The sequence below is a fragment of the Camellia sinensis genome, chromosome 2, assembly GCF_055761805.1.
Source record: "Camellia sinensis isolate YWXY chromosome 2, ASM5576180v1, whole genome shotgun sequence".
Classification (NCBI taxonomy): Eukaryota; Viridiplantae; Streptophyta; class Magnoliopsida; order Ericales; family Theaceae; genus Camellia; species Camellia sinensis.
The window spans coordinates 34,350,961-34,362,349 of NC_138962.1; the positions used below are offsets into that span (position 1 = coordinate 34,350,961).

The 11,389-nt window shown below is 32.0% G+C and overlaps 1 protein-coding gene across 1 annotated transcript; it reads right to left on the bottom strand.

Annotated features, from left to right (window-relative positions):
- Positions 1-1,689: 1,689 nt before the first annotated feature.
- On the bottom strand, positions 1,690-2,771 carry LOC114321001 (uncharacterized). Its single transcript, XM_028268116.2, has one exon. The coding sequence runs from the start codon at positions 2,471-2,473 to the stop codon at positions 1,796-1,798; it is 678 nt and encodes a 225-aa protein (XP_028123917.1). The 5' UTR covers positions 2,474-2,771; the 3' UTR covers positions 1,690-1,795.
- Between the last annotated feature and the right edge of the window lie 8,618 nt (positions 2,772-11,389).

Genomic DNA, 11,389 nt, shown 5'->3' on the forward strand with positions numbered 1-11,389 from the left:
TTTGATAAATTTGATTAACACAAATGAGGATTTGATTTCAAATTAAGAATATTCTTTTTTTTTTAAAAAACTTTGAAATAAATTATTTTTACGAACTTTTTGCATAAGATCACACACATAGTGACAAAAATTTTCATTAACCATTAGAAAATGGGCAAGTTACAAACACTCTCTTAAGGTTTGGTGAAAATACAGATTCCCTCCTGAGATTTGAGAAATTACATCCCGCCCCCTGAGATTTATATTTTCATAACAAATTGCCCCTTAAGATTTTTATTTTCATACAGATTCTCTCCTAATTTTTCTTAATTTGTTATGAAAATTTGACCCTTAGGGGGTAATTTGTAATTTCTCAAATCTCAGGGGGAATCTATATTTTTAGCAAACCTCAAGGGGGTGTTTGTAATTTGCCCTTAGAAAATCTATTTGTATTTGACTTTCAATTATTAAAATTTTTTAAACAAAAAATATTAAGACACAAAATCAATTTTCCATTTAAAAAATAAATTTTCGTGTATCGCACAGGTTGCCTATGAGTAGGGGTGATCGCGGTTCGGTTTTGAATGGTTTGCGGATCGGTTTGGACCCACCCACATGTATGTAGTTTAGAAAAAATTTAACCCACAACCGCTTGTAGTGCGGGTTGCGGTTTGTGCGGATAGGGTTTGCGGATAGGCGGTTGTGGACGGTGTGCATATTGGATTTTTTTTCTTTAAAAATTTATTTTGGAGCTTTTTTTTTTTCTCTTCATTTTGTAAATATTTATTTTGTGTTCTTTTCTCCCCATTTTCTAAAATGCTCAAACATTAATAATTCATGAATTAAAACTTATAAAATTAAAAACACAACAAAACCAATTTCTAATACAAACAAATCATTCAAAATTCTAATCCTTTAAATTAAATCATAAACTAACACAAACACATCTTTCAAAATCCTAAACTAGATCATCAATCTCATTCACTATCTACTACCCAACAATATAATTAAAGTAAAATTATTTAAAATCCTAAGCTTACCTAGAAGTAATTCTTCATTAACTTTTACATTCATCCAATATGTAATAATAAAATAACAACGGTGCAAATTTTTTTTTTTTGTATAAAAAAAAAGGTCTAATTGTGGGCAGGTTGTTGCGGGTGCGGGTGAAACCCGCAACCCACAATCATGCCATATTCCAAACTGCATCTATCCACATTGTGTTTACGAAACTGCCAAGTTATATGTGGATCGGTTCGAGTTAACGTTCGGATGACCTTATGTCCAACCCTACCTACAAGTTCAGTTACAAAGAGTGAATATTTGTGAGAAAATTCTCATGATAGAGTGTTATTAATATTTTTTTTGGCTGATAGAGAGATCAAATGGTATATTCATTTGTTGGCAGCTCTTGGAGGATTAAAACCATGATTACTACTTTTCAATTGGCTATTTTGGCATTAATTACTACCTCATCAATCTTCAATCTTACTGATTGGTGTATCAGTTGTATTTGCTTTTCCTCGTAGCTGGTCGAGTCACAAAAATATTGTATATTTCAATACATTCTCATATTCTAATGGACTGAATTAGTTTTTCTAGTGGGTCAGCATTCATAATTCTCTCATGGCTTGAACCTATTCAAGAAGATTATGACATTGAATGAAGTCCATTTGACAAAATCATGCAAAAAGAAAACAAACTGTAAAATTTACAAAAACTAATCTTTTAATTTTCTTTTATTCAGACAATTTATTCACTCTTTCGTAATACAATGTACTGTCAATTTTTATTCATACATATGGCAATAAATGCTCTAATTGTTATACTTGGCCTTGTATTCACTCCACAACTGGTCAACTGACTTCCCCAAAATCTCCACAAAGAAGTTGTCGCTGTAACCATCTCTCAACTTCTTGTTAATTTCGGCCACGAATCCGTTTTTCAGACCATTACAGTAATCGAGAAACCACATCGTTACATCGTAACCCTGGTCCCACCGGTCACCCTGCCCCGGCTGCACCCAGTAACTCGGGGTGTACCCGGCCCTCATCCTCACAAAGTCCGCAATTCCTTCTATCAATCCAGAGGGGCCCTGCCCATTCCCGTTCCACTGCCACGAGTGGACCACCTCGTGGTACAGTACTCCGGTGATTTCTCTTTTAACGTCACCGGAGTACCCTTCTATGTACTTCGCGCTGACGCGAATGTGGTCGTTGCTGCTGAAGGCGACTCCATCTATGTCCTCGATTGATAAATCGAGTCGTGGGGTGGTCCTTCTGTCTGCCTCGGAGTTCTGCTGGAAGGTCCTCCAGCAAAACTCTGTGGCGGTGGCTAGTGTTTGTTTGCTGTATTCGAGCCCAATTTCGTTGGTGAATCGGATTCCTCCCGGGGTGTTTGGGACGTTGTTGGTGGCACTGTATTCGACTGCATGGGTTGCTTGCAAGGTTGCTAGAGAAACTAGGAAAGAAATGAAGAACATCATGTGAGCCATGACTCTGAATTGGCTTTTTTAGTTTTGTTGGCTTTGTGTTATAAGATTGTTGTTTGTAAGATCCTTTATATAGAGATTGGTGGTCTAGGATCTGCACTAACGGATGGAGAGAAAAGGAAGAGATAAGTGAGGGGAAAATGACTAAAAAATAAATAAATTGCTTTTACCTAGAAAGAGTGGAGATTGGGAGAGATTGGGTATGCCCAATACTTTTCAAGTATTTGCGCCTCATGACAAATATTACATATCAAAATTTTATTTATAAAAAAATCATTATGTATGTGATCCAAATTAATTCTCTCTATACATGTTTAATACTTTAATTTAATTTCAATCACACGTCATTGTCGATTGCGATTTTGTTGACCACCCTCTTCATAGGTAGGCAGAAAAACTTTTCAATCTAGAATTTTAAATAAGTCACTTGATAGATATTAAAAAGGAAATTTTTTGGATAAATTCTCTTTTTAAAAATTTTATTGCATTCAACTCATATTCTTTTTGATTATTCCATTAGATTCTATTTGAGGTAAAAAGACCAAAACATCCTTAATCTCTCCAATCCCTATTAATATTTATATTTAATGTTGATTATCATTATGTTTTAGTAGTTTTCATGCATTAGGATGTTAACTGTCATTACATTCATATTAATTTGAAATGAATTTTTTTCATTGTATTGTCTATTACATGATGTGAATATTTACATCATGTAATTGAAATGAATATTCACATTAATTTGAAATGAATTTTTGTCATTGTATTATCAATTACATGATATGAATATTCATACTAAAACATACGAATGTGAACGTTCACATCACTACATTAGATGAGAGAAAATGTTCATATGTTGTGAACGTTCACATCAGTACATGTTGTGAATAAGAATGTGTTGTCAATTAAAAATATAATGAACGTTATTTTTAATGTGTTGTCAATTAAAAATAAGAAGGTTCACATATTGTGAACGTTCACATCACTACATTAGATGAGAGAGAATTTTTCGAAAAAGTGTTGTGAACGTTTACATTAGATGAGAGAAAATGTTCACATTATTTTTATTGTTTTTCAATAAAAAATATATTCACAATATATAATAATATAAAAGAATAACATCAATATTATTTATTTGTGTATGAAATTTCCTATACATTAGTCCTTCCCCTCCTCTCTCCTCCTCGTAACATTATATATCAATATTAAATATAAGTATATAAGAGTCTAAGAAAATAGTGTAAATTAAAAAAAAGACTTTATAGAATAAAAGTATAAATACATGGGACTAAGTGGGTTAAAAAATTCCTTTATGGACTTCTTGGGTTAGAACACTTCTAAATGAAATTTATTAATAAAAATCACTATTAAGAATTTTGTGCACTCAACTCACTTGAATTATATATCGTCATTTTGTATTATTGTTTACATGATATTCATGATTGACTCCATTATTTAAAAAGTAATAAAATTAAATAATTACTAAGTATCTTCATAATATATAACAATGCTCATTCAATATTATTGGTGAAAAATTGAAAAAAAATGGCCAAAACCCTGAAAAACTGGTGCAACGGTATATTTTTATGTTGACTGAGATATATTCATAGAGGAAAGTTCCAAGTTACAAACCTTGACTTGGTCTTGGACTATAGGCTTTTTTTTTTTTTATTGTAATATATATATATATATATATATATTGGGACTTGATGGGCCAAGGTTAACCGTGGCGAACCGGGCCGCTTGAAATGATTTGCAATGCGACCATTCAACGAGAAAAAGTCAAGAGGACACGCCATGGTTAAGACTCCAGAGAATGGGTCGCAATTCACTTTTTTATATATGAATAATGCTAAATATTCTAAATATTCTACTAAAAGTTTTACTAAATATCTCACATGGGTGTGGGATCCACACAATGTGGGTCCTAGGTCTCACACCCATGTGAGACATTTGGTAAAATTTTTGGTAGAATTTTTGGAGCCTCTAGCATTTTTGTTTATATATATATTCGGGTGTCCGAATAAGCTAACACTTATTAAAGTCTTGAAATTAACAATTGATAAAATTTTCAACGAGCTTAAAATTTAAAACATTTGACTTTCGTAAGATTTGATTATATAACTTCTTAAGTGATAAATCTTTTAATTATCTCTTCTCTTATTAAACTAAATCTTATGGGATTGACTTTCGTAAGATTTGACAATATGATTTCTTAAGTGATAAATCTTTTAATTGTCTGTTATCTTATTAAACTAAATCCTATGCTGTTCAAATTCTTTTTTCAACGTTAAAGATAAGGTCATATTCATATTCCTTCTTCATTGGATCGATTCCATGATTTGGATAGGCTTATTTGAAATTTGTGACAATAAAATAATTTGGATATTGGTTTAGAGTGATAATTTTTTGTTTTGATACATTACATGATGTGGCACTAATCAAGTGCCATTTTTTATTTTCGAAAAAAGATTTATTTGTCATTGCAAAAAAGCACTTGATGATATGCTACTTAGCGGCTCCTTGCCATGTTTTTATTATATATATATATATATATTTGTGGTTTTTATTTATTTATTTTTTGATGTAATTTTGGTGTATTCTTTTCGTACATACAACACATTTGTATGTTTAAATTTTAAGTATAGATTTCAAATATATATTGGACCTTCGGGAGTTCCTTAATTACCCAATACGTTGTATAATATGTGTTGTGCCTAGGAGGCAGAAAACAAACACACACAAACAAGAACACACAAAGATTTACGTAGTTTGGTAAATCGCCTACGTCCACGGGTAACGGATTTTACTATGTGGAGATAAATACAAAGATTTTAACAATGGAGGAGGAGGAGGCGGAGGAGGAGGAGACAATACTTTCACTCTACTCATACTCACATTCACTCAGTTGCTTACACTCTCTTCTGATTGCCACACCGAACCCCTCCCATTCACTGACCATTTATAGATGCAATGGAAAAGTGAAAGTCTTTAACAAGCTACCGACAACATTTGTGGCAGCCACCAACAGGATCTAAAAATTAGCCACCCTACCATAAAGTAGCTCGATTGAATCTTCAGCTTCTTCATTTGCCTTCAATCAGCAGCCATTGTTGACAAAGAAAATCAGAGCCAATCTTCAACAAATAGCCACCTTGGCGAGGATTCTCTATCCAATATAGTAATCGATCAACACTCCCACGCACCCAAAGATGCTCAGTTCCGAGAGATGTTGACCAAGTCCAAAAAGTGTTGGAACTTGATCCTAGAAACCACTTTTGTGAGCATATGAGCCATGGCTGGCCCTAAGATTTATGGGGCCTTAGGCGGGTTTTGAAAGTGAAACTCTCCTACATATATTATTTTATAAAAAAAATTATGGATAAAATAAAAAGTTGTCAATAATATTTTTTATTATTTAGTAGCTACAAAAAGTTTCCTTATACATATAATTATTCAAATTTATTTTCATATATTAAGATATAAAAAATTCATTACAAAGACTCAAAAAAGATAAAATAGGGTCTTGTTGTTTTATAGTTTAACAATAATCAATACAAACAATTTACTAATAGATAACGAAATAATTATGTTATTATAATATGATATCTGATAACATAATCACAATCCACACAAATCACAATCCACTAATTATTTGATAACAAAACACAAATTATTGAAAAAAAAAAGGGAGAAAAAACTAAGGCAAAATTATTCAATTAAATTATGATAAAGAGAGAGGACAAGAAAATTAGGACAAACCAGATTAGGGAAAAGAAATTAGGGTAAAATTATTCAATTAAAATATGATAAAGAGAGATGGCAAAAAAAATTAAGATAAAGTTATTTATTCTATTAAATTCTTGACACTAGACTCTATTTGGACTCATTATATCATATATATTTGTTTGGATTAATTATATATATTTTTAATTGAGCCTAACAATGATTATATATATATTAATTTGGCCCAACAGATTTTTTTGAAGGCTTATTAGACTGGGTCTCAAACAATAAAAAAAAGATTGGATTTTGAACTTTTAATCTAATATAAAACTAAAAATTTGGAGTCTTATTTTGGGCTAAAATTTGGAGCCCTAGGGACAGGCCTTAGTGGCCTTTGCTAGGGCCGGCCCTGACAGTACTCTAGAAACCGCACTGTAAAATCATAACCTTGACCCCACCTCTTACCGGTTCCCGGCTTTGCGAAAGCTGGAGGATATTAGTTGGCCTTCAATATCGTATAATCCGCAATACCTATTTGGGGAATTTTAATTAAAATCAAAGTATTGTTTATGTAGTGTGTGGTTACAAAATCACCACATAGCAGTTACATATATTAATTGAGACTTTATATGTTTCAATAAGTTTTTGTAATAACGCGACTCCCAAACTCTTACACGTTATATTAGGTTTAACTGTAATTTAATTTTGTTTATCATATCTGGTTTATTATTTTGCTAGACTAACGATACCATCGGTGAGTCCACCGGGAGCCTGGCCATTCCCGGACCACTGCCAAATGTGAGTCATCTCATGATAAATCAAAGAAGTGAACTCCCACTTCAAATTTCCCTGGTATCCCAACAAGTACATAGCACTGACATTGATAGTGTTGCCATATCCCATGGCTTCAGCGCCTTAGTAGTTCTCGATCGTCATCAGAACATCTTGTTAGTCCTTCCTCTCTGCAGCAGTGTTTTCCTCAAACATCTTCCATATGAAGTTTGTGGTGGTTTCCATTGTCTGCTTTGCAAACTTGACCCCGATCTCTTTCGTGTGCTCTGCCTGGGGTTGTTCCGGCAACGTTGTCGACTTCAAATTGGACAGCAACAATGGATTCTAGGACTGCTAGGGCTAGCAGACAAGATTGGAGAAGAGAGGGGTAATAAGCCATGGCTATCCTATGTTGTACAATGGTTTATGTGATTAGCTATCTTATACGGAGCTAGATCAACATGTATTTACAAAGGTGACTAAAAGTAGATTGGGCGATTTATGTAAAGATTTGCCATGTTTATTCATGTGGATATGAAATTAATAGCTTATACATGTCAGTCATTAAATTCGTGCACATGGATCTAGAAATTGTACAAGGGTTATGATAAAAATTATTAGATTTTTTAGGGGCTAAAGTAAAATTTATATGTATTTTGAGAGTTAAAATGCCAATTTGTTTTTATAAATACTCAAAACTGTACAGCTTAATGAATTTTTAGTGAAGTTTGGATGGATGGAAGTGAAATTATATAAAGGGTTAATTTCATTTTTAATTTCTATAGTTTGATCTAATTTAATTTTTATTGTTTCAAATTAAACAGTCTAATTCTTATACTTTATCATTATGCTCACTTAGATGATTTGAATTGAAATTTACATAAACGGAGTTCTAAAAGTTGAATAATTTAAATCATCAAGTCAACCTGATGGCAAGCACATTGATCAAAGCTAGAGTGTCCAATCCTTTTCTCCAACTGGAGAGAAGAGGTGTTACATAATTCATTAAGGAATGAGTTTCTCTACAATTTTATAATTGGACCATCTAGATTGATATCCCGTAATCTCCATGTATGGGGATTCTATTTACACCCAAAAAATCATTGAGCACTCTTAATTTCTAAATATACCTTATTTAATTATTTAAAATTTATTTTACTCTTATTATACCTTATTATTTTTTCTAAATTACCTTAAGGCACTACAGGAAATGCCACTTTTGGCGACCAAAATATTGGTCGCCAAAAGCCCCATTTTTGGTCGCCGAAACAATTAGCGACTAAAATATTTTGTCGCCAAACTAGTCGCCTATACCCTGTCGGCGATAGTATTGGCGACTAAACTATTTTTGGTCGCTGAAAGTGAACGTTTTGGCTACTAAACTCTGGTTAGTCGGCAAAGGTTATCTTTTGGCGACTAAAATATTAGTCGCCAAAAGTGAACATTCGGCTACCAAAATCTGAGTAGTTGGGAAAGGGTATGTTTTGGCGACTAAATATTTAGTCGCCAAAAGTGTTCAAATAAAATAAATTAAATTTTCAGCGACTAAAACTTTTTGTCGGGAATAAGTTTTAGTCACAACATTACTACATTTAGGGACTAAAGAATTTAGTCGCCAAAAATATTATTTTTCATTTTATTAAACTTTTGGCTACTAACCATTTAGTCACTAAAAGTTCTACCTTAGGCGTGGTGACTTTTGCCGACTAAAACTGTTCGTAGCCAAAAACCTATTAAGATTCATTTCTTTACTTTTTGCCACCAAAAGTTTTAGTCGCCAAATGATACCCTTTTTTCTGTGACTAAAAAATTTAGTAGCCAATAGTTTATTTCTCTCATTCTCAAATTTTTTAGCTACTAATTATTTAGTGGCAAAAACGTTTTGGGTTATGTTTTTGCTACTAAATTATTAGTAGCCCAAACTTTTGATTACCTATTTGGCTACCAAAACATTTGGTGGCCAAATAATTTTCTGTTTTTTTTTTTTTAAAAAAAAAAAAATTGTAAACAACCTGTATTCATTTATATTACATGTACCCTGTATAAACAATATAATCCATCAACACTAAAATATATTATCAACCATTAAAGCATTCAACATAATACATGAATAACCATGATTTAAATCCATACATAATACATGAATAACCAACGTCAATAATTTAAATTACAACCTGTACCCTGTATAAACAATATAATCCATCAACACTAAAATATATTAGGGTCAATAATCCATACATAATCCATACAAATTCCATACACTCCAAGTCTAATCCAACGTTAATAATTTAAATCCATACATAATACATGAATAACCTAATTAATTTGTTCGAACCACTATATACAAATAGAGGTATAAAAACAATGCCCTCCCGTAATTGTCAAAAAATTATATATCCACATTTGTATGTCCAAAATCATCTGAAAAAAAAAATAAAATTCATTAGTTGGGTGCCTATAAAATGTTAAGAAGGCTTAAAAGCTTTCCCTGTTAATGACATAGATATTCTTACATATAACACTTCTATGTTGAGATATCAGTTCCACAAATTAACTCTACATTTTAGTTAAAATAAGGAGAGAAACAATTTATAAAATTAAATGTCTTAGAGAAACAATAGAAAAATAATGATATTCACACAACACTTTTAGAAAAGGGCCACCACATATGTGACCACACTCAAATGTCTACCAACTTCCTTTATTAAATAATAAAATATAGGATATATTATGGCAGAATGATCTATAATCACCGAGAGCTTCAAATTCTTACCATAACACAACACAATAATCTGCTACCCTCTCAATCAAGAAAGCAAAAGGATTTAATTACTTATGACAAATAGATTTTACGTGGAGCCTTCTATAAATCCATTACCTTCCCACTTCTCAACTTCAAGCACTTAAAGCAAACCAGGCTCAACAACCGCTTTAGTTCGCTCACATGGGAAGGATGATATACTGGAATTGGTAATTCTATATACCCAAAGTGACCTAAAAGGTAAAAAAATGAACAAAACTTTAGCAATACTTCAATGTGTCCAGCGGTTATGACCATTCAAACTTCTCAGTGTAATCAGAAAATAAAAAGGATTAAAACATGAAAAATACCTTCGCATGTCCCCGGTTCCGCAGCACCACATGATTCACATCGAACAACTCTTTCCCAACAAAACAAAATCTCATAAGTTATTGGCAAAAGTGGCACCAAACATTCTAATAAATCAGTGAAACAGATAAAGCACAATACAAATTCTTGGATGAATTTTATTTGTATAATATAAATCAAACTAAATTATGGAAACAATGTAGTTGACAGAATACATCAGAGACAATGTAAATTGCCCTCCATGACGAATCACAAAAAATTAAAAATAAATAAGTAAATAGTGTATTTGTAAATGTATATTTGTTCCTGTTTCTTTTTTTTGGCCAATGACACAAACAATAAATAATTTAAATAAAAAGTTAACCATAAGGAATTCAGCAGTGGATAATTTGATAAGAAATGAATCATGACCATAGCTTTGCTCTGTTACATGAGCCATTAAAAGGCAAAGTACTCAAGATTTTCAACCAACTTATAACCTCTATGGACGTGTTTTGTGATGCATGCTTTAACAATTTCTTTTCTTTTCTTTTTTTTTCTTTTTTTTTTTTTGGGCGGGGGGGGGGGGACTATTGAATTTAAGAAGTTTATGCTTCTGTAATACACATTATTCTTATGCCATATCCTTACTGCTACCTACTTCAACTCTCCAATGGAAAATTATTGATTTGATTCGTCTAACATTTTCGGGCTTCAGCAGTAACACAAGATTAGAACTTCTTTGTTGTATGTATTTTTTATCAGCACATCTTAGCTGTATCTTTTGAATTCTAATAGTATTGAAATTTCAGTTCTTAGTGTCTATTATTCAGAAAAAGCATTTTGAACAACAAACCTGAATGAAAGTTGCCGGGTCAGAGGAAATATTTAGAAAGCCCTTAATGCAGTCAACTATCTGGAAAGAAGAAAATAGACATAAGTTTCATGTGAAACATCAAGGGAATCATGGTAAATTTGAAACAGAGCATCAGTAAGAAGCATCAATATCATTTCGCTTGCCTTACATATAGTAAGCACAGTACAAACAGAATTTTGATAAGAAAATTTCAAATGAAAAAAGGCAGCTCATCATCTTCCTTGTCATTTGAAAACAATACACCACCCAATACCAATAAATATACCAATTTTCCCTGCTTCAATCCCATTTTTAAAATCAATTTTTTATTTAAATTTCCTTTGAGAGAGGAAACATTACTTCAATAGGCAACTAGTATACTATAGATTGTATTTCTGGACATCCTAAACCAATTGATTAAATAATCATAAAATGATTTGTCATTGCTTTATTTTCAAATTGCCTTACACTCTAAGCA